The sequence below is a fragment of the Sapajus apella genome, unplaced genomic scaffold (genome assembly GCF_009761245.1).
Source record: "Sapajus apella isolate SASKATOON/1434 unplaced genomic scaffold, GSC_monkey_1.0 scaffold2, whole genome shotgun sequence".
Lineage (NCBI taxonomy): Eukaryota > Metazoa > Chordata > Mammalia > Primates > Cebidae > Sapajus > Sapajus apella.
This window is the reverse complement of record NW_022436942.1, coordinates 27,823,413-27,846,751: the sequence shown is the minus strand read 5'-3', so window position 1 is coordinate 27,846,751 and position 23,339 is coordinate 27,823,413. Positions and strand designations below refer to the sequence as shown.

General features: G+C 45.3%; 2 protein-coding genes across 3 annotated transcripts; one reads left to right on the top strand and one right to left on the bottom strand.

Annotated features, from left to right (window-relative positions):
* Positions 1-1,571: 1,571 nt before the first annotated feature.
* Positions 1,572-12,359, top strand: ZNF641 (zinc finger protein 641). Of its 2 annotated transcripts, XM_032295053.1 has the most exons (6): positions 1,572-1,707; positions 4,397-4,605; positions 5,162-5,253; positions 7,031-7,160; positions 7,784-7,897; positions 8,760-12,359. In XM_032295053.1, exons 2-6 carry the CDS (start codon positions 4,422-4,424, stop codon positions 9,512-9,514), a joined length of 1,275 nt encoding a protein of 424 aa, XP_032150944.1. In that variant the 5' UTR covers positions 1,572-1,707; positions 4,397-4,421; the 3' UTR covers positions 9,515-12,359. The 2 variants fall into 2 exon arrangements, with proteins under 2 accessions (XP_032150944.1, XP_032150954.1); XM_032295063.1 differs by lacking the exon at positions 7,031-7,160 and having other exon boundaries at positions 1,574-1,707.
* Positions 12,360-19,415: 7,056 nt separating this feature from the next.
* On the bottom strand, positions 19,416-20,728 carry LOC116562746 (testis-specific H1 histone). The gene has a single exon (XM_032295079.1). The coding sequence runs from the start codon at positions 20,328-20,330 to the stop codon at positions 19,437-19,439; it is 894 nt and encodes a 297-aa protein (XP_032150970.1). The 5' UTR covers positions 20,331-20,728; the 3' UTR covers positions 19,416-19,436.
* Between the last annotated feature and the right edge of the window lie 2,611 nt (positions 20,729-23,339).

Here is a 23,339-nt window from a genome sequence, read left to right as displayed (position 1 = left end):
CCCTCCCCAGCTGTGTGTCTACTGCGTTTTCCTCTTTTTCATTAGAGAACCCTCCCTACTCTTCTCTGCCTCTTCTCTGCCTGGCTACTTCTGTAGGAGGGAGGCCTTCTCTGACCTCCCTCCCATACATGGTCATTTCTCTTTGCTCCAAATGCAGAGTACATTCCTCTGTTTTAGCATCTATTATGTTTTATTGCAAATATTTGTTGATATGTACTTCCCCCGACTATGAATCCTTTTTTTGATTCCCAGCATTTAGTTACAGTGTCTGGTGCATGTAGAAAATAAATATGTATTAAAGGAATGATTGTGGTATGACTACGACCTCCCGAGCAAATTTTTTTTTTTTTTTTTTTTTTTTCTGAGACGGAGTCTCGCTCTGTCTCCAGGGCTGGAGTGTGCAGTGGCAAAATCTGGGCTCACTGCAATCTCTGCCTCCCGGGTTCAAAGAATTCTCCAGCCTCAGCCTCCCGAGTAGCTGGGATTACAGGCGTCCACCACCATGCCTGGCTAATTATTTGTATTTTTAGTAGAGACCGGGTTTCACCAGGAGTTTGCTGGTCTCGAACTCCTGACCTCGTGATTTGTCCGGCTCGGCCTCTCAAAGTGCTCTGAGATCACAGGCATGAGCCACCGCACCTGGCCTAGTCACTTATTTTTTTAAGTCTACTAAACAACGTTTTTCAAAATTGTTGTAATGATTAAATAAGGAATGTGAATGTGACTTGTAGGTTATAAATAGATTCTAACAGTAATGGGTTTACTCACTGTTTGTAGGTCCTTCTCATCTTTTCCAGCCAAATCCATCTTAATGCTGCAAGATAGCACTATCCAATAGAAATATAATGCAAGCCATGTTTGTAGTTTTTAAACTATTAGTAGCCACATTTAGAAAGTTAAAACTAGGTGAAATTCATGTTAATATTTAACCCAATATACCCAAAATATCACTCTTGAGCTACTTTACATTTTTTAAATTAAATCTTCTATATCTTAGAACACATCTCTACTCAGACGAGCCATATTTCAAGAGCTCAGGTGTTACCTGCAGCTACGGCTTCGGCAGATGGGACAAAGCAGCCGCAAGGCCTACTACAGATAGCAACCTGACTCCCCCTCAGGCAGAATTAGGGACTCCTCCTCAGTGTTGTCTCAAGCCCTTTATCCTAAAGTGAAAACTAGAGGGTAAGCTCCTTGGGGAATTCCAGACTCGTGTGGAGAAACAGCTATCTGCTTCTGTCTGGCTTGTAACGAGCGGTTGCAATTCCAGGTAACTGATGAACTCCTGAGGACACAACTCCGTGGGAGGCCCAGTAGCCCGAGCAGAAAATGGTCAGTCAGGCAAGAGTGCGGGCAAGTGGCCACGGCAGGCTGGGATCCCGGCGCCCGCCGCCCTCCAAGCTCCTCGGACCGTGCCCTCCCCACAGCAGCGGGCGCGGAGGTCCCGGGTACGGCCCTTTCGGTGGCTCCCGAGCTGCGGCCACGCCCCCCTCTCCTCCCTCCCACTCCCCGCGCCGCCGCCACAGCCGAGCCCCGGAAGCGGGCGGGGATTTCCTGTGCCCACCCCGCCCGCGCCTGCCGGGCGGCTGTCTCCGCCTGTAGCTGGCTCCGCCGGCCGCCGGCTCCCACACGCAAGCGGAGGGCGGAGGGGAGGGGCAGGAGGCGCCCGGGAGGGAGGCACCGGGCCGCGGGCCAAGCCGACCGTGGGTGAGTGGGGCCGGGCCGGAGGGAGCCGGGGCTGGAGGGAGGGACGCCTGGCTTCCCGGGGCGGCTGGTGGGGGCTCGGCCACCCATGGGGGCGGGGAGGAGGATCGGCGCGGCTTCCGGGTTGCTGCCTTTCCCGGGGAGCTGCCCCGCTGACATTCTGTGCCTGCCCGTCGCCCTGTCTCCCTGTGCCCATCGCAGCTGTCAAGCCCTGCGGGCTCCCGCCGCTGTCACTCGCGCACAGTTACCCCTTGGCTCCCTTTCTCCTCACTTGCTCCTGCCCCAGCTCGGGAAACCTGTTTTCTGACCTCACTTCCCCTGCTCCAGTTCTGCCTTACTCGGATTCTCTGAAATCTGACCCTTTCCAGAGGCACTGTGACAAGAAGGAGGGAAGAAGCAACCTTACCCCTGAGCAGGCTTGCGTCCTGCCCATGACCATGCCCCACCGGTGGCAGGGGCCAGGGTTCTCTGATGGATGGAGCACAACTTGTCCCTGTGCCCTTGGGCTACTCATTTTTATAGCATGGCCCTTTTTCTTTCCGTCAGCATTGGCTGCAAAAACTTCCTTTTGCAGGTCCCTTGCTACCCGTATTTGTGAAGAAAGGGGGAAAATGAAAGCCCTAGAACCCAGGCTGCAGTGGGCGTGGGATCATCCTGGAATAAACGAGGTTAGGGCTACCACCTTAACCACCCAGGTGCTGGCTCTGCATGAACATCTTAGGAAATGCAGGCTGAGAACAGGTACCTCATCCTTTGCTGAGATTTTTGCTAGCATTTCCGCGGATTTCTATCAATGGTATAGAAAGGCTCACAGCTGGCCCAGTGGGCTCTGCAGAAAGAGGCTTCCCATTAAGGGACTCTGGTATTCGGGGAGATGGAGAAAGGGTTTGAGACAAGTGTCCAGATATGTAGCTAGAGGTAAAGCCTTCAAGGAGGATTTGCACAGGAGCTAGAGAACCAGAAAGATGGGGTGAAGAGGGGGAATTAGTGCCCCGTGTGTTAAAAGTGGATACAGGGCTGGAATTCATAGCAGAGAGGTAAAATGGAAGTTTCCCTTTATTGCTTTAGCAAGAGTTTTCCTTTCTCATGAGAAGTCTCTGAAGAGGAAACTTCCTAAGCTGGGAATCAGTCCAGGGTGCTCCCATGAGGCCCTGCGCCATCCTTGGACTTCTGAGATGAAAGGGGAATTTGTTTTTCCTGTGCATTGGGCTTAGGGTTCCCACCTACCTCTTTTGTCAAAGACCAATAGGCAAGAAAATAGATGACTTGACATATGTCATTACCTACCCTGGCCTTCAAGGTTCTTGCAAATGTTATTGAATGGATGTAAGTGAGCCAGGATAGTTACCAAGTTTCTGGCTGTTCTTGGAAGCCTTTTACTGGCTTTGTTTGGGTATTGAATAAGAATACCCAAAATATGTTGCCAAACAGATTCCCAGAGTCTCATAATAGATTATTTCTCTGCCATAAGGCAGGGAGGCCCCTATCACAACAGAAGTGTGACCTATCCTGCTCTTAAGATGTCCAAAGAAAAGAAGAGCCCACTATCTGGTTTTGTACACTGCAGGATTATTAAGAATTTTTTAAAAATATATATATAACCTAAATCTCTTCTCTTGCAATCAAGACCCATTTTTTCTGTTTGACCTATATAGAGATAGAAGGCACCTCTGTTTTTATTCATTAGTATCATCATTCATCAGCCTTCCCCAGACAGAGAAAACTACATCTGACATTTTTAACTTTTCCAATGGCTGTGTTTCTCATCCCTTTCTTGACTTTCATGTCTTCTGATGAACACATACTGGCTTCTTCATATGCTTCTTTCAAACTGAGTATATTTTTCCAATGAGATCTGACTGGTGCCTACCAAATAAACAGGTTTGTTCTTCTGGGTCCTGTTAGCAGCACTTCTTACCCCCTTTTCCAGCTCTGGTTCAAACTCTTTCTGTTCTTTTTTACTTTTCCCGATTAAACTTCAGCTCCTTACTCATGAACAATTTATCTTATCTGTTAGGGTTACTTTGGAATCCTACACCTGCTTTCCAAGTTACTTTTTTTTTCTAACGTATTTACTCTCAGTTCTCTTTGGATGATAGACTTTGTGCTTTTTTTGTTGAGGCTTGTCCCAAGTGAGGTTCCTTTTGGCTCAGCCTCATGAAAGAGGTGTGTGCTCATGATACACATACACCCCTTGGTTGGGACTTCTACCTATAGTAATCATTTCATTCTATACCGATGAGACTATGATTTGCAGAAAATCTTATGTATGATTATACCCATCTTGTTGAATGCAGGTCTATGTGTATTTCTTCCTGTATGTTTCCAAATTGCTTACTTCCCTGTACTTCATGTGCTTGAAGTTAAATGGATAGCCTTTGAATTTCCAGGACAGTGATGTTTTTTTAAATGAACAACTTCTAACCTTCAGGTGTATTCTCTTTCTATCATGAGGGCCACAAAATACCAGTTAGCGGCTTTGCTACATAGCACCTGCCAATTTCTTAGTTCCTCCGAGAAGCTTGGTGCAGGCTCAGTTGATTAGAACACATCAAGCTTTTAAAGTTCATCTTCCAGCAAGCTCCTCCTATTTTGTTTCATCTATTATCCCTGGGCCTGTTCTCCATACGTCCCTTAGGAATATCACTCCTTTCCCATTTTCATGGGCTTTGCTGTTTTGAATTTATTCCAGGTCACAATTTGGGTCTGCAGCAAAAATGCTTTCAGAACAGACAGCAGCTCTGGGGACAGGATGGGAATCAATGAATGTACAGCTGGATGGAACAGAACCCCAGGTGGAAAGGGGAAGTCAGGAAGAGGGACCATGGAGAACAGCACCAGGTCCTCTGGAGCACCTGTGCTGTGACCTTGAAGAGGAGCCACAGTCCCTTCAGGAGAAGGGTGAGAGCCTATGGAGTGTGTGGGAAGCACAGTGCATAGTCTCCTAATATTTGTTCCAAAAGTAGGGTTAAAAATCCTCAAATTGCCATGGACTTAATAGCATAGCCTGTACGAGGACCAGCCCATTCTTTCTGGGCCCTACACAGGAATAGAATAGGCTCCTGAATTAATCAAACCATGCAACTGGGCTTCTCTTGTGTCTTCATAACTACTCCCTCCACATGCAAATGCATAATTAGTGATACTGAATGGGGAGATGAAGGAAGTGACAGCAACACTGACTACCAAGAACTCACTCATAAGATGCACTTTACTAGATGAAAATGACATTCAAGTACTGTAAATTCAAACTATAGCTAGTCTAACTAAAAGCCATCTGATACCCTTTTAGAACTTTTTGAGTGATAGCCTTCTCATCTACATTTATGCATTTGAGTTTTACCAATGGGCATAGATACAGAAGATGTGACCCGTAAGCTTCTCCAAAATAGGGCCCAGACCCTATTGAGAAAGGGTATAGAGTTAATGTCTAATGTTTCTTCTCTCTCCTCATCAGCTCAGTCTGCTCCCTGGGTTCCTGCAATTCCCCAGGAAGGGAACACTGGAGACTGGGAGATGGCAGCTGCACTTCTCGCAGCTGGATCACAGGTGAGCTCTGCTTTCCTTGGCCTCTCCTGTGGTCCCATCACTGCTGCCTTTCTATTGCTTTAGCATCATTCCATTGATGAGTTGGCTCACATGATCATCAATGGTATGTTCATCTTATAACTGAATAGATTCTTATCCCTTTCCAAGGGGCTCATAAGACCCTTGAAAAATTAAATGGAGCCACAACAAGAAAGGGAATTCCTTGTGGTTAGGGCTGTTTTTTTTTTTTTTTTTTTTTTTTTGAGACAGTCTCACTGTGTTGCCCAGGCTGGAGTACAGTGGTATGATCTTGGCTCACTGCAACCTCCACCTCCTGGGTTCAAGCAATTCTTCTGCCTCAGTCTTCCAAGTAGCTGGGACTACAGGCATGCACCACCACACCCAGCTAATTTTTGTGTTTTGGGCAGAGACAAGGTTTTGCCACGTTAGGCAGGCTAGTCTCGAACTGCTGACCTCAGGTGATCTACCCACACTGGCCTCCCAAAGTGCTGAGATCACAGGCGTAAGCCATTGTGCCTGGCCAAGGTTAGGGTTTTTAATGATGGCTGATGGCTGTGTTATCCACAGGAGGATTTTAGGAATAATTAATTACCTTTAAGAAATAAATCTGGAAAGATTAGGAAAAGAGGACCTGAAGAAAGCTTAGAAGAACCTAAAGCAGAAGGATTGGGTAGATGATGGAGCATTTATGGAAAAGAAGACAAAGAAGGATGTAAAGAGGGGCAAAGCCAGAGAGGAAAATAGGTTTAGAGTCAGAAGGCAAAGGAGAGCTGTGGAAAGCTAATAATAATAGTATTAGTGCTAATAGTACACCCCCAGAGTACTTAACATGTATGCCATTTTCTGAGTGCTTTATGTATATTAACTCATTTAATTCTGAGAACAACTCAGTTATCTGATTTTACAGATGAGAAAATGGGGCAGGGAGAAATTAAGGCACTTGTGTAGGGTCTTGCTGCCAGAAAGCGACAAAGCTGAGTCACTTGGCTCCAGATTCTGAGTTCCTAACCACCATACTATGCTGCCTAAAAAAATAAAAGATATGGCTGGGCACAGTGGTTCACACCTGTAATTCCAGCAGTTTAGGAGGCCGAGGTGGGAGAATCATGAGGTCAGTAGTTCGAGATCAGCCTGGCCAACATGGTGAAACCCCATCTCTACTAAAAATACAAAATATTAGGTGGGCGTAATGGTGGGTTCCAGTAATCCCAGTTACTCAGGAGGCTGAGGCAAGAGAATCACTTGAACCCAGGAAGTAGAGGTTGTAGTGAATTGAGATTGCACCACTGCACTCCAGCCTGGGTGACAGTGAGACTCTGTCTCAAAAAAAAAAAAAGATATGTTGTGGTGAGAGAGCTAAGAAGGAATGTTTTATCTGTAGCATTTTGTGCTGATAGAACAGGCAAGGTCCAGTGGAGGAAGGAGGAGATGATATGCAATTTCTTCATAAAAAGAGTAAGACCAGGGAGAAGTGACTGAATAAACACCTGTAGCTCAGTAGAGGGTGTGATGAGTTTGTGGTGCCTCCAGCTTCTCATGGCCCCACTTGGGAAATTCCTCTGCTAACATTATCCTCACTCACTTCTTGACCATCTAATCTTCAGTCCTCTCCTCATTTCCTCTTTACCAAAACTATGTGCCCTACCCAGGGGCTTCTGGGCAGCTCTTTTCTCAGATCATTTCTCACCCTTTCTCCTCTACTAACTTAGCCTTTCATACTGAATCACATTTTCTTTAAAAAACAGCTGCTGACAGAAGATGCTACATTTTGTTTCAGGGCCTGGTAACCATCAAGGATGTGTCACTGTGCTTCTCTCAGGAGGAGTGGCGGAGCCTGGACCCCTCTCAGACAGACTTTTATGGAGAATATGTCATGCAGGAAAACTGTGGGATAGTAGTCTCTCTGAGTAAGCATGACCTTCCCCAACCACTAGAAGATTGTACTCTGGGAGGACGGAGTCATCTGCTTCAGGGATCTTGAATAATGTCTGTAGGACTCTTTCTATGGCAGGGAATCTGTCTATGCTTCCACCAGAGAAAGAACACTAGGGCCGATCCCAAGAGAATGAGAGTAAAGCATCATTAAAAAAAAAAAAAAAGGCAAATGATGCTGAATTGTGGAGTAAAAAACTTGAAGTTTTTCTTGATTGGGAATTAGGAGGTTCTTACAAAGCAGAGAGAACTGGAACTGGGTCCTTGTAAACTTGGAAACCATATAGAGGAAGACAGGGATGCAGGGGGTAGGACAAAGTGAAGTTATGACCAGAAAGGCCAGTTGGGCTGGAAGTATCTGAGTGGAAGAAAATAGGTTCATGGGGAAGGAGAGTGATTTTCTAGGCAGAGAAGAAGGACTTAACAGGAATCGGTGGAAAAGAGGCTGAGGTAGGGAGATGTTTCTTTCTTGACCTTCTTTTGTCTAGAGTTCCAAACAATCATCTAGAAGACAGCTTTTTTTTCCTTTTTTTTTTTTCAGAAATATAGAATTGCTGTTGAACTACTTGACAGCTCTATTTTCCTTTCCCATGAGCAGGATTTCCAATTCCCAAACTGGACATGCTTTCTCAGCTAGAAGGAGGAGAAGAACAATGGGTCCCTGACCCCCAGGACTTAGAGGAGAGGGACATTCTGAGGGTCACATATACAGGTAAGAACCTAGAATAGGCTTTCAGCCACTGCCTTCACAGTTCAGGGCATCATAATTCCATGCTCCTCTAATCCCTCCTCTGCCTCAGAGAGTTCCAGAGACAACAGGTTTAGAGATTCTTTTCTTTAAGAATCCTTTTCTTCAAGGGAGTGTAACAGAATGGCATAGTGGGCACTTTGTGGATTTGAATTCTGGACTGTACCTGTGGGACCTTGGAAAAGTCCCTTTGGTTTCTTCATCTGTAAATTATTGTGAAAATTAAATATACGAATATGCTAGAATCTTAGACCAGTAGAACAGTGGAAAGCACATCCTAAGCACTCAATAAATGTTAATTGTTGATGTTGTTGTCAACCTCCCACCCATTTCAGGAATGCCTTCCACAGTGTCTTGAGGATTGCTGACAGGTGTCCCTCAGCCAGTGACAAGCAGCACATTCTAGAACTCTCCCCATCTATGCTTAGATAGATAGTGATTAATAGTAATATATACTAGTAAATAAATAATGGTAATAAATAATAAGATATACATTTACTAAGTACTTACTATATGCACGTCCTGTGCTATCTGTCTTATAACCACCTGAGAGAGGTATAATTCCCATTTTACAGAAGAAATTAAGGCTTAGAGAAGTTAAGTGGAAAACTGAGATTTGAGATTCCGTCTTGGGTAATCTGCCTCCTAAGGCTAGGCTTTTAACCTCCATATCTATTGCACTATCTTGTATGACATTAGACTATGTTCTCTCAACCCTTCTGGGGTCAGGTCTGGGCCCTGGCAGGCATCAGACAACTTCATTTGTGACTTAGGCCTCAAGTACGCTTTTGTGACTCTTGGGGTTGGTATTTCCCCTTGTCCACAGGAGATGGAAGTGAACATGAGGGGGATACCCCTGAACTAGAAGCAGAACCACCCAGAATGTTATCCAGCGTGTCTGAAGATACTGTTCTCTGGAACCCGGAGCATGAAGAGAGCTGGGATTCCATGCCCAGGAGCTCCAGAGGAATGCTCCTGGGGCCCCCTTTTCTTCAGGAAGATAGCTTCTCAAATCTGCTGTGTAGCACAGAGATGGATTCCCTGTTAAGACCCCACACATGCCCACAGTGTGGGAAACAGTTTGTGTGGGGCTCCCACCTTGCTAGGCATCAACAAACACACACTGGGGAGAGGCCCTACAGCTGCCTCAAGTGTGAGAAGAGCTTTGGGCGAAGACATCACCTTATCAGGCACCAGAAAACCCACTTACATGACAAGCCCAGTAGGTGCTCTGAGTGTGGTAAGAATTTCCGATGCAACTCCCATCTGGCCAGCCACCAGAGGGTGCATGCAGAAGGCAAATCCTGCAAGGGCCAAGAGGTTGGAGAGAGCCCTGGTACAAGGAAACGGCAGCGTGCCCCACCAGTGCCAAAGTGTCATGTGTGCACTGAATGTGGGAAGAGCTTTGGCCGAAGGCACCACCTTGTGAGACACTGGCTGACCCACACTGGGGAGAAGCCCTTCCAGTGCCCTCGCTGTGAGAAGAGCTTTGGCCGAAAACATCACCTGGACAGGCACCTAATGACCCACCAGGGACAAAGTCCCCGGAACAGCTGGGACAGAGGAACATCTGCCTTTTGAAATCTGTTTCCACTAAAGCTATGGTCAAATCTATCTGCCGGTGCTACTAGGAGTCACTGCCAGGGCTGCCATTCTCCTGAACCCCAGTGGCCAGAATCGTAAGCCCTGACCCCATCCCTAGAAAGATGAGGTTCTGCAATGGCCAGAGCATTTCTCATCAGTTCTGTGAGATGGCACATAAAAATAGAGTTCTTTGGGCAACACTTTTGGGAAGCAGTGCATACTACGTGGGCTGATATTCAACCTGAGCCATTCTCAAGAGGAGAGTGGTACTAGCAGTTTATGGCTGAAATCCATTCTAATTGGTTGGAGTCTATGCTATACCAGTTGTTAAATATTTTGAGTATCACTCTTGCATACTGTTACTATTGTATTTTCTATATAGAGAGAGAGAAAGGCCATTTTAGCATATTGAAGGCTCTGAAAATTTCTGCAATAGAGCAAACTGAAGTTTCTATTAATGCAGTGTTTCCTAAATGTATTTGACCTCAGTATCTTTTCTATTTACATCCCACAGAACTGGTGACTCCATGAAACACACTCTAGCGAACACTGGGTTAGAGAATAATGAGGAACGACATAGTGATCAGGCATCCAGAGCCCCTTTTTTGATCCATATGAAAGCTGGGGGGTCAGTCCTTGTTGCTGTGTGGGTCTGTCTTCCTTATCCCAAGCAGCAGTATATACATCTACACCTCCCACCCTCAACCTGCTGAAAAACATAATAACCTTTTTATCCCTTATTCCTACTTCCTTCATCCTGCACATACATATATCCAGCTGAGAGATGATGCTACAAGGCTAAGAGATGACCTAATACCCCCAAATAACCCAGGCCCACACAGAAGAAAAAAATATATATATATCCCCTTGAACAGACTCCTCTCTCCTTTTGACTGTCTTTATGTGTCTATGTGTATTTGTGTGCAGGGTCTTTGAAGAGAGCATGCTATGTGCAAACTGTACAAGCTAGGTTTTCTAGGGGCTATGTTCTGGGGATGAGGGTAGTGAGGATTATATGGGGTTTTTTCTTCATTTTGTTTCAAGACAGGAAGCAGTCTGCTTAAGGGAGCACTACTGGAAAGGGTTAAATGACAGGTTAAGTTGTGGGAGTTGAGTACAAAGCTTTTCCAGTATTGCTGAGATCAAAGCAATTGTGGATGTGTATGTCTAGGTCTCAATCTCTGGGCTGCAGATTGCTTTTACCTGGGCAGAGAAAGAAAAGTCTTTGGGAAGGTGAGCTGTTTCTTGTTGATTTCAGGCAAGAGGCACATAGAAACTTCGTATTGAGTGGGGATTTTGTTTTAAGTATTGGAAAATTAGGGCAGGAATTACCGTGTTTGCAAGTTGTTGTCATCACTCTTGTTTGAGTTTGATTGCCTCATCGAGGGGGAAGAATTATTCTTGAGGATCTCATTCTCTCAGAAACAGAACTTCAGGGGAAATGGCTGTGGCTTAGCTTTTCATCTGATGCAGGGTAATGAGCTTTCTGGTTAGTTTTCCTTCAATTCTGGCAAGGTGTCTACGCTAAGACGCTTAACTCTAGGGCTTGCATAAGTATTCTAGCATCCATTATTTGATGAGTTGGTCATTGTTTCTCTTTATCAATGATTGTATTAATACCAGTCTTATAATTAAAAATTATCTTGTATGTAAGAGCAGTTTGGGGTTAGGGAGGAAGAGGAGCAAAGTGGGATATTTTCTCTTTAATGCTTAGATACTCTTTCTTCCCTAAGATGTATTTCTCAACCACAATTGGTAGAGTGAACCAGAGAGGCAAGAGGAAGCTGCAACAGTTTAGTGACTCTCCCTTTTGTGTAGGAAAAACTGGGTGAATCACAGCTCCTCAAAGTCTTGAATTCAACTAGAAGTGAAAACAGACTTATTTTGCTGACTGGGCTTCTTAAAGTATATGTGACTTGAGCAGCTTGGCCCCTACCTCCCTTCTGCTACTCAGAGCAGCCTGCCTTCTTCATTCTTCCTGGAATGCACTTCTCTTGCTTATTTCCTGTGATAAAGCAAAATGGCAGGCCTTTGTAAGGCTGGTCTTGCCCTAGGTCCTCAGAAACAGGAGCATTTTAGTATCAGTATCAGGAGATGCCCCAGGGAGTATTAGTTTAATTGATAAATCTGGACTCTGCCACTTATTTTACTCTCCCTCTTTAATACTAAAAGCTCTGTGTAAGCATTGGTTCAGAACCTGTCTTGGGTACAGACCTGTTGAATCTGGCAGGAAACAGAAGTGCATTTTTTTTTTTGAAAAATAGACATTTGTAATTCACTCAGTTTTCCATACACATTTAGCAGGTTCAGAGCCCATCTGTGAAATCCCTAAACTACCTTCAAAGAAAGGGGGTTCCACAGACAAATGGTTATTATATATTTGTGTCAGAATTAGAAGGCAAGGGTCACTAAATATTTTAAGGACTAAGATACCAGAGGCATTAGCATATAAGGATAGAGTCTGGTCTTTAATTAAAAGAAGGGTATTGCTTGCATTCTGCGCTATGGTTTTCAGAAATATCTGACATGCTGACAAATCAGCTCTTCATAAATCTTGTTTGAAGGACTTGTGGGAAAGTGATATTCCTTACTATTAGATCACGTCTCTTAAGAACTACATGTTAACATCCGGCCTTTTATCTGTTTTAGTAACTGTAGGTATAGAAAGTGAAGCCCGCAGAGTTAGGTGCAACTATAGCACGCAGCTGAAAGGCACCATGAGTCTAAGGGCCTTCTGCAGAAGGGGCAATTCTTTGGGTTATTTTTGGTGTACCACTGTCTTCTCTACCTCGGTCCAACACCACCTCCCTTGGACAAAAAATAAAACAAGCAACAGCCATCAGTGAGTGAATAGATTTGAATGATTTTTCCCACAGGGAATCAGCCTCAAACTTTCATGTTCCACCCTGTCTCCTTTAAATAAAAAGAGTCTCTATGTTCTTGTTGGACAAAATGTAAAACGGACATCCATCTTCAGGAACTCGTCACATTTTTCCATCTGTGGTGCCTCCACCCTATTCTGAGTGTCCTCCTCTTTACACCCCAACATATTAGCTCTCGAAGAACCCCTCACATAGGAGAATGTAACCCAAAGTGTTAGCTTTTCACAAGGCTATTTGCACTTTAAGCCTTAGTTCTAACTGTGGAAGGAAAATCTCTTCCCTTGTCAAAGTATTGTTATGCCTTCAGAGAACTAAAAACGTGACAATTTGGGACAAAATTCCTCCCTTTCCAACATTCCTGCAATCAAACCACGGTTTCCTATTTCTATCAACGGCAGGTGCTGACTCAGACCTAGAGGGGCCAGAAGGCCAGTTCTTTCCATCTCTCTATTAGGATGACTGCATTGACTGGGAGCGGTTGGGGCTGGGCAATAAAAGTGAAATCCATTCCTTTAGATCCCTTAGAGAGCTGCCGCTAGCAAAATTTTCCTCTGTTCCCTTGTGTGTAATACCAAACAATGGCTCTCAAAATGTGGTCTTTGGGCCAGCAGCATAAATATCACCTGGAAACTTGTTTGAAATGCAAATTCTTAGCCCTCACCCTAGGAGAACTACTGAATCAGAAACTTGGGAAGGAGCTGAACGTTCAGTCTTTTAACATGCCCGATGGAGTCTCACTTTGTGGCCGACGCTGGAGTGCAGTAGCCCGATCTCGGCTCACTGCAACCTCCGCCTCCAAGTTTCAAGTGGTTCCGCTGCCTCAGCTCCTGAGTAGCTGGGACTACAGGCACAGGCACCACATCTGGCTAATTTTTGGTATTTTAGTAGAGATGGGGTTTCACCATGTTGGCCAGGATGGTCTCGATCTCCTGACCTCATGATCTGCCCACTTCAGTCTCCCAAAGTGCTGGTATTACAGGCATGAGCCACCGCCCAGCTGGTCTTCTTCCACTCTTAACCCAGTGAAAGAACTGGGGCTAGTCACCAATAGCAGAAACTATGGTGGGGCAACTACCAAGCTCCTATGATTGATTGGGGCTGGGCTTCCCATATGGGCACTAAATATACTTGGGTTCAGAAATCTGAAAGGACAGAAAGGAACAAACAACTCCAAGATGGAAAATCCAATGTAAAACTGAAAAACTGACAACCAAGGAAATGATTCTCCTTTGTCCTTTTCACTGGCTCTCCTAATAAGAGGCAGGTGGAGTGGGCATCTAGCACAAAGGTAGAATAAGGCCTCTCATGCCAAGCCCTTAAGAATCCATGTTTTCCAACATCGTAATTGCATTAGAGACCAACGAGGGGCCATGGAAGGGATTTCTAACCATAATTTGGCATACCCCATGGGCAAGGGCAACAGGAGCATCACAGAGTCCCCAGGGCACAAGAGGGAACTAGGCTTTTCTAATAAGATGTGACACAAGCAAGATTTAAATCCAGACTCTACTTATTAGGTAGAGGTTGTAACCAATTAAGCCATGGGGCCCAAAATGCATTCTGCTGCTTAGAAGATTCTGTCTGACTCAGGCTGTGGGGAGGAATCTGCCTTAGAGGCTCTGGCCCTGCTACGTCCTCCATTTCCTCTCCCAGGAGCACCTATGAGGACAGGGTGAATGACAGTTACAAATCTGCCCACAGGGCTTCTCCAAGATCAAAAGATTAGAGTAGCCCTCAAGGCTGAAGCTTTCCTCAACCCCAGGCCTCATGCTCTCTCTCTCTTTCCTGCTACCACCTCCATTTTCCCAACAGGCAGCATTCTTCCTCTACACTTTGTCCCTACTTCTCTTTAAAAAAAAATTTTTTTTTTTGTTTGAGTTTTGCTTTGTTCTGACTGAGCAATAACAGACCTTCCCATGGGCATTTGTTCTCTCCAACTCCCACCCTTCCATTCTAGTTTATCTCTTCAAGCTTCTGGCCAATTCTATTCCATCATGAGCCCACTTACTACCTATTCCTCTGCCTACTGTCCAGTTTTTCTATCGGCTTTAAGCCTACTAAGCAGGGATCAGTTCATACTTCCCACTCTCTTCCTACAAAATTCTTGGCTTGGCTATAGCAATTCATCTGCCACCTCACCACTTTGCCCCTTTCTCACACATACTCTCACAAGACACCACCACCACTCCACACCTGCCTAGTGCTGCCAAATCTGGCCCCTCTACTCCATTCCCTAGAGGCTCTTCTTCCCTTCATGTAACTTCCAAAGTTGTTTTCCACTTTTCACCATTTTTAATTTTCTCCCTTCCAGTCACCTGTGACTCCTGAAAATCAAACTCTCAGTTCTACAAGCAATTTTTTGTGTGCTTATTATGTGCCAGGCACTGGCAATTTCAGGCCTGGGGGATCAAATGTGATCCTTGCTCCTGCTCTCAGTGTGTTCTTCAGCTAAGCCCTCCCCACCCCCCACTTTCCTGCCCTGTCTCTTGCCACCAGGCACCTGGGCATCCTCTTCCAGGAAACTTTGGGGATGAATGCTCACTTGCCATGCACTCCAACTGCTCCATGCCTGCCAGATTTCTAGCTATTATCTGAATTGGTTCCTTCTGATGAACCGTGAACTTCCTTGGGTTACCCAACTGGGGACTTATGGTCCCTGTCAGCTGAATAAAAGACGTGTTGGCTGTGTCACTTATTTCTTCTCTAGGTCTTCTCCTTCACCTTTCCCTCCATTCCTGCTCTGCTCCTGATAAAAAGACTGCCACAGAATGGGGGAAGATAAGTCACAGAACCTTCTGAGAACCACCTCATCTCACTGCCAGATACATAAGCCTCCAGACACCAACAGGTTGGGTCTCACCTCCCTCTGGCATCCTGGCCCCCATATGATGCTTCTGAGTCAGCCAGGGACTTGATCCAACCTAGAGATGCTGGAAGATTGGGCTGGTGATCTGTTGCCAGGGAGCACTTCAACAGCAGACTGCTGAGCAGGGCCAGGACTAGGGAGATTGCCCAGCATGTGAGTTTAAGGAGGCCCTCAGTTCCAAGGCCCTGCAAGTGCTGACCTTGCTCTTGAAAATCTGAGTGTTGAGCTCGAGTATGGAGTCACCCAGTGGTGGTGGTAGTGACTGTGACTTGACCCTCTAGGCATGTTCACAGTAACTGGATACTCCTGGTGATTAAGAGGATAGGGTAGGAAATGGTGTGGGAGAAAACATGGAAAAGCAGGTGTGCAGATAGGGTTGGAAGCCACTGTCCATTAACCAGTGACAAAGCTCCTCCACTTGGGCAGGCAGGGCCTGTGTTGAATGCAACTCAAAGGCATGGCTCTTCCTCTACAGGAGTTGCCTTAAAGAGCCTCAAGCCTATTGCTTAGGGGATGATCCTCAGATGCCTTGCAGCTTTCCTTACCTCAGCCAGATTGTTTTGTTACCCCTGGGCCTCATAAAGTTTCCTTATTTTCTTGTGTTCACTCTCGCTTTCCCTCAGCCACTTGGAGTCTGGTCTTTTCCATCAACAAAAAAGGAAGGAGGTATAGGAACTGAGAAAAGGGAAAAGAGAAACACAGCCACCATGACTGTCCACTAGCTAGAAATCTGGCAGGCACATGGATGGTAAAAACTCCCACCAGCACAGTATGTGAGTGCCTGTTTCCCCATAGCCTTACCATTTGCCCATCTGATTAAAAATACCACCATCTTTTTAGTGCTAATGTTTAGTATAGTTTAAATATGCATTTCTAAATTGAACCTTTTCATATTTTTAAAAGGACATTTTGTTTCTGTTAAGTGTTTTTCAAACAACTATTGAATATTTGTTCTAGAGGACATCTAACATTCGTTACAACTCAAGTCCAACAATGATGTGATCAGCATTACACTGGGCAGTTGTGGTAAAAGAAAGCAAAGCATTGAGGTCAGGGTCATTCCATTCGCTCTGACTAAAGTTAAATGCCCAAATGTGCCACTCAAATGTGCGCTCAGAAAAGTGGAGATGTTTTATCCATTTTAATATTCCCAGCACAGGGTCTAGAATCTTGCAGGCACTTAGTCATTAATGAATGAATACTAGGGATGAGATTAGCTATTCCTGGGAATGCCTCTGGCAGAGCACCCAGCCATCATTAAGATCTTGATAATCTGGATAGCTTGCTAATGAGATAGGGTCATTTCTTGTATTTCACTGGAGTATAGCCACCCTAAAGCTTATCAGTGAAGAATAATCTGAAATGACCATTGTTAGCTATATAAAGTTAAGGGTCTGGGTCTCTCCTGTCTACTACTGTTCCTGCATATGGTAGGCAGTTAATAAATTGGATACATTTTGCCAAATGAATGAAAGTTTGAAATGAAGAAACCATCATAAAATAAATACATGTAATTTTTTTTTTTTAGGAAATCTAGAAAACAAATCGCCAGTATCATTCCCATCCTATCTTAGAGGAAAAAGCCTAATTCTAGACCACCTAGTATTGCAGTCTTCTTACTCCTTAGTTTACCAAGGTCTGGGTTCTTGTCCCATGACCAAGAAGAAGGAGGCACACAGACACTGGAGAGTAAGGCAGAATACATTTACTATGTGACAGAAAAGCTCTTAGCAGCAAGAGGGGACTCAAAAGTGGGTTGCCAGAAATGGGGCTGAGTTCTGGGATTTTTATGTGCCAAAAAGTCTTCTGTGGGTTCTATCATAATGGGAGGGGTAAAGTTCCCCCTAGGGGTGTTGCATCTGTGCATGCCTGAGGTTGGCCATAGTGGCTCTATCTTGGTTATTACCCAAGTGCCTTAGCAAAACCCGTGGTGGGGGTAGGGGGCAAACCACAGTGCTAATATTACAATTAGCTCTGGTCATGTTCAGGACATTTAGTTGATTTACTGTGCCTGTGCCTAAATTGGGACAGTCCCTTCTGAGCAAACATCCTGGTATAAGAGGAAATTCTTAACCACATTTCCACCTGCTAGCTACACCACAGGGGCAGTACAGGTGTGGTGCTCTCTCTTTTGAGACTCTCCCTATCTACCTAGTCAGCCTCTATTTGTCTCCTCTCTCACTGGTACTTTAGGTGAAAACATCCTAAGACTATAAAGAGGGTAACACATCTGGCTATCATCAGGGCACTTGATTAACTTTATTCTAATTGTGTTCAATAGGCAATGTTTGATTTTATTGCCTCTTTGCAGAGGCATTCTTCCGCTCACATTCACGTGCATAATAAACTTAATTACAACATGGTGAAATAATCAAGTTCTGATCATCTATAGATGAGATAAACCGACAAGAATTCTAGTTACTAGGCTCTGCATAGGCTTAAAGCAGTGATTTTCAAGGGTGTAAAAGGGTAAATATTAGCATCACTTAACCGTGTTTTGTTGTTGTTGTTGTTGTTGTCTGTTTTTTTTTTTTTTTTACCCTTTCTCACCTTTAATGTGAATTATGCAAATCAATGAAAAGCATATCAAGATTCCCCCCACCCCCCAAAAAACTGTAGTATAAATATATACTTCAGTTCAATACAAGTCATGAAAGTTTGGCCTGGGAAGAGTAAAATAATCCAGATCGCTCTTACAATATAGAAACTGTAAACATTTAATAGCTGCCTTTAGGATTGGTGTATTGTGCAAAAGTTATTATTACTGGGTATAGGAATCAAAATGGCAAAAAAAAACTATATAAAACTCTGTAAGAAGGTGCTATACTTCTGTGATACAAAAGCAAAAGAGGGCTATTCTATTGAGATAAAAATGTCATGCTACTCTTAAGAAGCTGAATGCTCCTTTAATGCAGTAAATCTGTAGTGTTTCTGTGTTGTCTGTTTTAAATACACATACCCTGTTGCCCCTTGTAGGCAGACTCTCCTGAGGAAAAGACTGGTCCAGTATACCTGGAGAAAGCTCCCAAGAGGTTCTAATACCTCCCCACTGCCACTCTTACCTCTTAAAGAATAAAAAGCACTTGCCAGCTGCTTTCATGTCCCCATTCCTTTGACTTCAGCTGAAAACAGCTAGTCCTTTCCTTGAATCAGCAACTTTGATGTTTTATTTCCCTAGGAACCATTTCTGTATCCTGTCAGCTATGGCAGGAGAACTACTCCCGCACTGTTCTGAACCCCTGCATTCAGAACTAAAATCATACATTTGTTCTGTACTTGGTACACAGTGCTCAATACATGTTATTGCTAAGAAAAGCAAAACACTATTATCTGGCCTTCTCCATCTCCTTGTATTTCTGCTATGCATTCTGCAAACCTTCATAATTTCCTCTCTAGGAGTTGGCACTTTCTCAGAAAATAATTTCCTTATTGCTGAATGTTGTCAAGCAAACCATATGCCATGATGTTTAAGTCCCCTTTTCATTTTACTGACATTTAAATCATCTAAAAATCATCTTAGCCCAATCCCAACATTTTACTGAGAGGGAAACCAAGACCATGAATGTTTGAGAAATAACTCCGCAAAGGTCAGACTAGCAGAACCTTGACTAGAATCCTGGTCTTACTACATACTAGTCCAGTACTTTTCTGCTATAGCACATTACCATTCCACTGGGAAATAATTACACATATTTAACCCTCAGTGACGAGCACCTACCCTATGCCAGGCCCTGTGCTGGATGCTTTCACACACTTATTTAACTGAGGATTAACGTAAGAATTTTTTTTTTAATTAAAATAGGCTATCAATTCAAGGTAAAAACTACAAACTCATTATAATCAATTCTGGGAAGACTTTGTCCTAAAAAGAATTTCAGTTAAGAACACTTTGAATCAGTGGGACCACTCAACTTGAAGACTGTCTACTCCTTTCCCAACATGCCCTCCTCCCCAGAACTCAATTTGGATTTGCTAGAGTATCTAACACGTGTTAAAGCCGCGGGTTTTCCTCTGTTTTCCTCTACTTCTAAGACATTTCTCTGAGTCCTGCGGCAGGAACAGAGTCTCAGTTCTTTACTCTCTTCACTGCACATTACCATCACCCGCCCCTTCCCTTCCAGGTGCAGCAAAGAGGAAACAGACACAGGGAGGTCGAGAGGTCCATTTCATTTCAATTAGTGTGAGAGACGCTCTTCTTGGGGTCTATGGGGGAAAAGCATGTGTCCTGGGTAGGAGGGAAGCTGCTCCCACTAGAGGCATTCTTGACTGCATTCCGAAGACCTTCAGACTTAGGGGTAGTCTTTGAGGAAGTCTTTAGTGGAGTCTTCCCCTGCCCGCTAGATGTCCGGTCGGCTTTAGCCGGCGTTGGCTGCTGGATGGTCCGCTGTGCGGGCTTCTTGGGCTCCTGCTTCTCTTCCCTGGGCTTCGAGCTTCGCCTCTTGTCCTGCCCTGACCTCAGGTGTTCCTTCGCGGCCCGTCCTCGCCCGTCTGCCGCTGTGGTCCCCGCTTCCTCCTTGGCTCCGGCGCACGGCCGCTCCTTGGCTCTCAGCCTCGCCCTCCTGGCTCTCCTCGCCCTGGCCCTGGCCCTGGCTTTCGCCCTCGCGTTCCGTCTCCACACTTCTCTGGCCTTCCTGGCCGCCTTGCGAAGGCGCGTGCGGCGCCTCCGGGGTCTCCGGGGCGCGACTGGGGTCCTCCGGGGACCGCGCGCGCCCTCCTCCGGCCTGGCGCGCCCCGGCTTTCTTTTGGGCTTCGGAACCTTCCAGACCCTGAAGTAACCCGCGGCGTCGCTGCCGCTGACCCGGAGGAGCGTGCCCGTGGCCTCCCGCCTGGGCGCTTCGTGGCGGCCACTCTTCCTGCGCACTTGGTAGCCGGCGTTTCCGAACTCCTTCCTGAGGGTGGCCAGAGTCAGCCCTTTGTGAGCGGCGATGGCCCGGAGCACCAGCTGGGACACTCTGAGTACGGAACGCCGGCCGCAGCTCGGCGGTCCCCCGACAGTTTTTTCCGCTGGCGGCTGAGTGGCTGGGTGGCCTTGAGAGTCGCCACTGGTTCCAGGTGCCTCAGCCATGGCCCCTCTCCCGCCTCCGCGGGGCCGCCGTCTTTTGGCCCCACCCGCTCAGGCCTGTTCTATAGCTGAGGTGGACTGAGCAACGTCACAAAGGCAGGCTGGGCAGAGATATTCAGGTCCTAATTATGGGCTGGCAGGGGCCCTTTTTACTTCTAATAACCAATCAAATGCCACTTCCTTCTAGGATCCATCCAAGTCTTCTGCGCCTGTCCACTTGCAGCAGTCACCTACACAGTCTCCGGGGTTTTGTTGCCGAATCAAACTTAACTGATCTCGATCTCCACCGCTTTCTTTAGTCGGCTGGTGTGTGTTTTGTGTGTGTGTGGTCCTGCACACCATCTACCTTCACAGTTCCTTAAGAAACAAGCAATACAGTGCTTGTAGAAAATACGCCTGATAGTCCATGCAACACAACCCAGCCTAGAAAGTCCCACCTTTAATTCCCAGGTAACTGAAGTCATGTCTCCCTAATTCTACACAGTGGATTCTGTGCAAGAGCATGAAGCAAAAGAAGGAACCAACTGTGGTCCCTCTACCCTAAACACTGATTCCCACACCTGGGAAGTTTAGATACCACATTCAATTGCAGATTTCACATCGCCTGAGGACACTGGTCTAATCATTATTCTTTGAACATACTGTGCTTTTCTCCCTCTCATCCCCTCTCTTGGATTGCTCATCCTTTTTCTCTGCCCAGATAAGTCCTGCTCATCTTTCAAGATACTGCTAAATTATCTTTTTTCACTGAAGACTTCCCAAGCTCTTTCAAATGATTTCTTGCCTCTTAACTACCACAACCACCAAAGTTACTTATGCAAACTTAAATGGCTTTTTCTTTATTTTAAATTAATTTGGCATTACAGAGTATGATGTGGCACCACATTTTTTAAAAAGGAAAAAAAAAGTGGCCGGGCGCGGTGGCTCACGCCTGTAATCCCAGCACTTTGCAGGCCGAGGCGGGTGGATCACAAGGTCAAGAGATCGAGACCATCCTGGCCAACATGGTGAAACCCAGTCTCTACTAAAACTACAAAAATTAGCAGGGTGTGGTGGCACACACCTGTAGTCCCAGCTACTCGAGAGGCTGAGGCAGAAGAATCTCTTGAACCCAGGAGGCAGAGGTTGCACTGAGCCAAGATCACACCACTGTACTCCAGCCTGGTGACAAAGCGAGACTCCATCTCAAAAAACAAACAAACAAGACACTTGTACTTGGAGTTGGAAGATACGGATGCATATCCTAGCTCTTTAGGAGCCATATGACATTAACAAATCCCTTAATATCAGCAGTGTGGCTGTGGGATGGACGTGCCAGCCATCTGACTTCTCATCTAACATCACGTTCCCTTCCTACCAACATCACAGAATTATTGCAAAGTTTCAGAAGAGGTAGATGAGCAAGGGCTACTTAAACACAAGGAATAAAGTTACTGTACTTTGAATGTTTCTGTCCTGTCTTTCCAACTAAATAAAAACATCCCTAAGAGCTACAGTCTTTGAACTTCTATGTCCCATGCTGCACCTAACAATATCCTTAACTATACATAGTAGGCATTTAATGGAGCCTGCTTACATCATTCCTCTCTGGTGAGGAGAGTTTCTCTGGATTCAGAAAGAAACTTCCAGAAGATCAGGAGAAAGTAGCAGAGTGAATTTCAAAGGGTTAGAAATGAAGGGGACCAAGTAAAGACTAGCTTCTTAAGGACCTATTTTGGAAACAGTTTAGTTGGGAATAATTCAAAGAATTATTCTAGGAATACTTTTCCAGAGGGCAATCACACACATCAGCAGTCACAGGCTAGACAGGCTACACTGTGCCAGTTTCTTTTAAAAATCAAAGCTTCAGGAAGTAACTTAGATCCTACTCAGCCCAGGCTGGAGTACAATAACACAATCTTGGCTCACACACAACCTCCACCTCCCGGGTTCAAGCAGTTCTCGTGTCTCAGCCTCCCAAGAAGCTGGGATTACATGCATGTGCCACCACATCCAGCTAATTTTTGTATTTTTTTTTAAAATAGAGACAAGGTTTTGCCATGTTGGCCAGGCTGGTCTTGAACTCCTGGCCTCAAGCAATCCACCCACCTCAGCTTCACAAAATGCTAGGATTAGAGGCATGAGCCATTGCACCCAGCTAGACCAGTACTTCTTAAACTTGAATGTGCATATTTAGTACCCTGGGATACTCATAAAGTGCAGATTCCAATTCATTAGGTCTGAAGACAAGGCTAGAGGTTTTACCTTCTAGGAAGCTTCCAGGTAGTTCTATCTGGTTAAAACACAGGTGTGTGTTGAGGGGTGAGGAGAGGGTAGACAATGAAAAGAGAAGTAGCCAGAGATGAGACTAAAAAGGTAGGTAAAGGATGTTGTGAAGGACAACTAGTGACAATGACAGAACTGTAAGTGGTAACACAGTAGCGAGTTTGGAACCAAACCTGTCTGCTTAATCCTAACGCCTAAGTTCTTAAGTACTGTGCTAGGTTTCCTTTTCTCTAAGGTTGACCCTCTCCACATATCTCCACTATAGAGCAGGGAATAGTTTATCTCCATAATCACAGTTCAGAGCTGCTCAGATTCAAGAGTATTTAAAAGCATTCACTGTACCTTTTCCCATCTTTAAAATCAGGGTACCGCAATGTGACCCTGAGGATATCCATGGGCGGGGAGCTACTGCATCAGCATAGGGACAGTGCACCCAGGAAGGATTGCCAGATGGAGAGGCAGAACCACATGACGCAGGATTTTTCCCATTTGTATAGTCTCTTGGTTTGGCTACCCTTCCTGGTTGCAGAGGCCAGTGCCCACAGGATGGGGCAAACACCAGATAAAAAAGAGGCATAACTGTTTGCTTAGAGAATAAGGAAGAAAATGAGTGAAATGGGACACTTGAAGTCAGCTGATCCAGAAAAAAATTGACTGACTGGACATTATGGTATAATCATGAAAGCAGGAACAAAATCAACCAACCATGTTTATTGATGCCCCTGTGATCAGAAGGGAGACCAAGCA

What these genes read in the sequence shown, in the direction of transcription:
- ZNF641 (XM_032295053.1), top strand. Translation starts at nt 4,422, where the DNA reads ATGCTTTCAGAACAGACAGCAGCTCTGGGGACAGGATGGGAATCAATG. An exon ending in TTCTCGCAGCTGGATCACAG is followed by an intron (nt 5,254 to 7,030) that starts GTGAGCTCTGCT and finishes ATTTTGTTTCAG; the next exon opens with GGCCTGGTAACCATCAAGGA. An exon ending in TCTGAGGGTCACATATACAG is followed by an intron (nt 7,898 to 8,759) that starts GTAAGAACCTAG and finishes CCTTGTCCACAG; the next exon opens with GAGATGGAAGTGAACATGAG.
- LOC116562746 (XM_032295079.1), bottom strand. Translation starts at nt 20,330, where the DNA reads ATGGCTGAGGCACCTGGAACCAGTGGCGACTCTCAAGGCCACCCAGCC.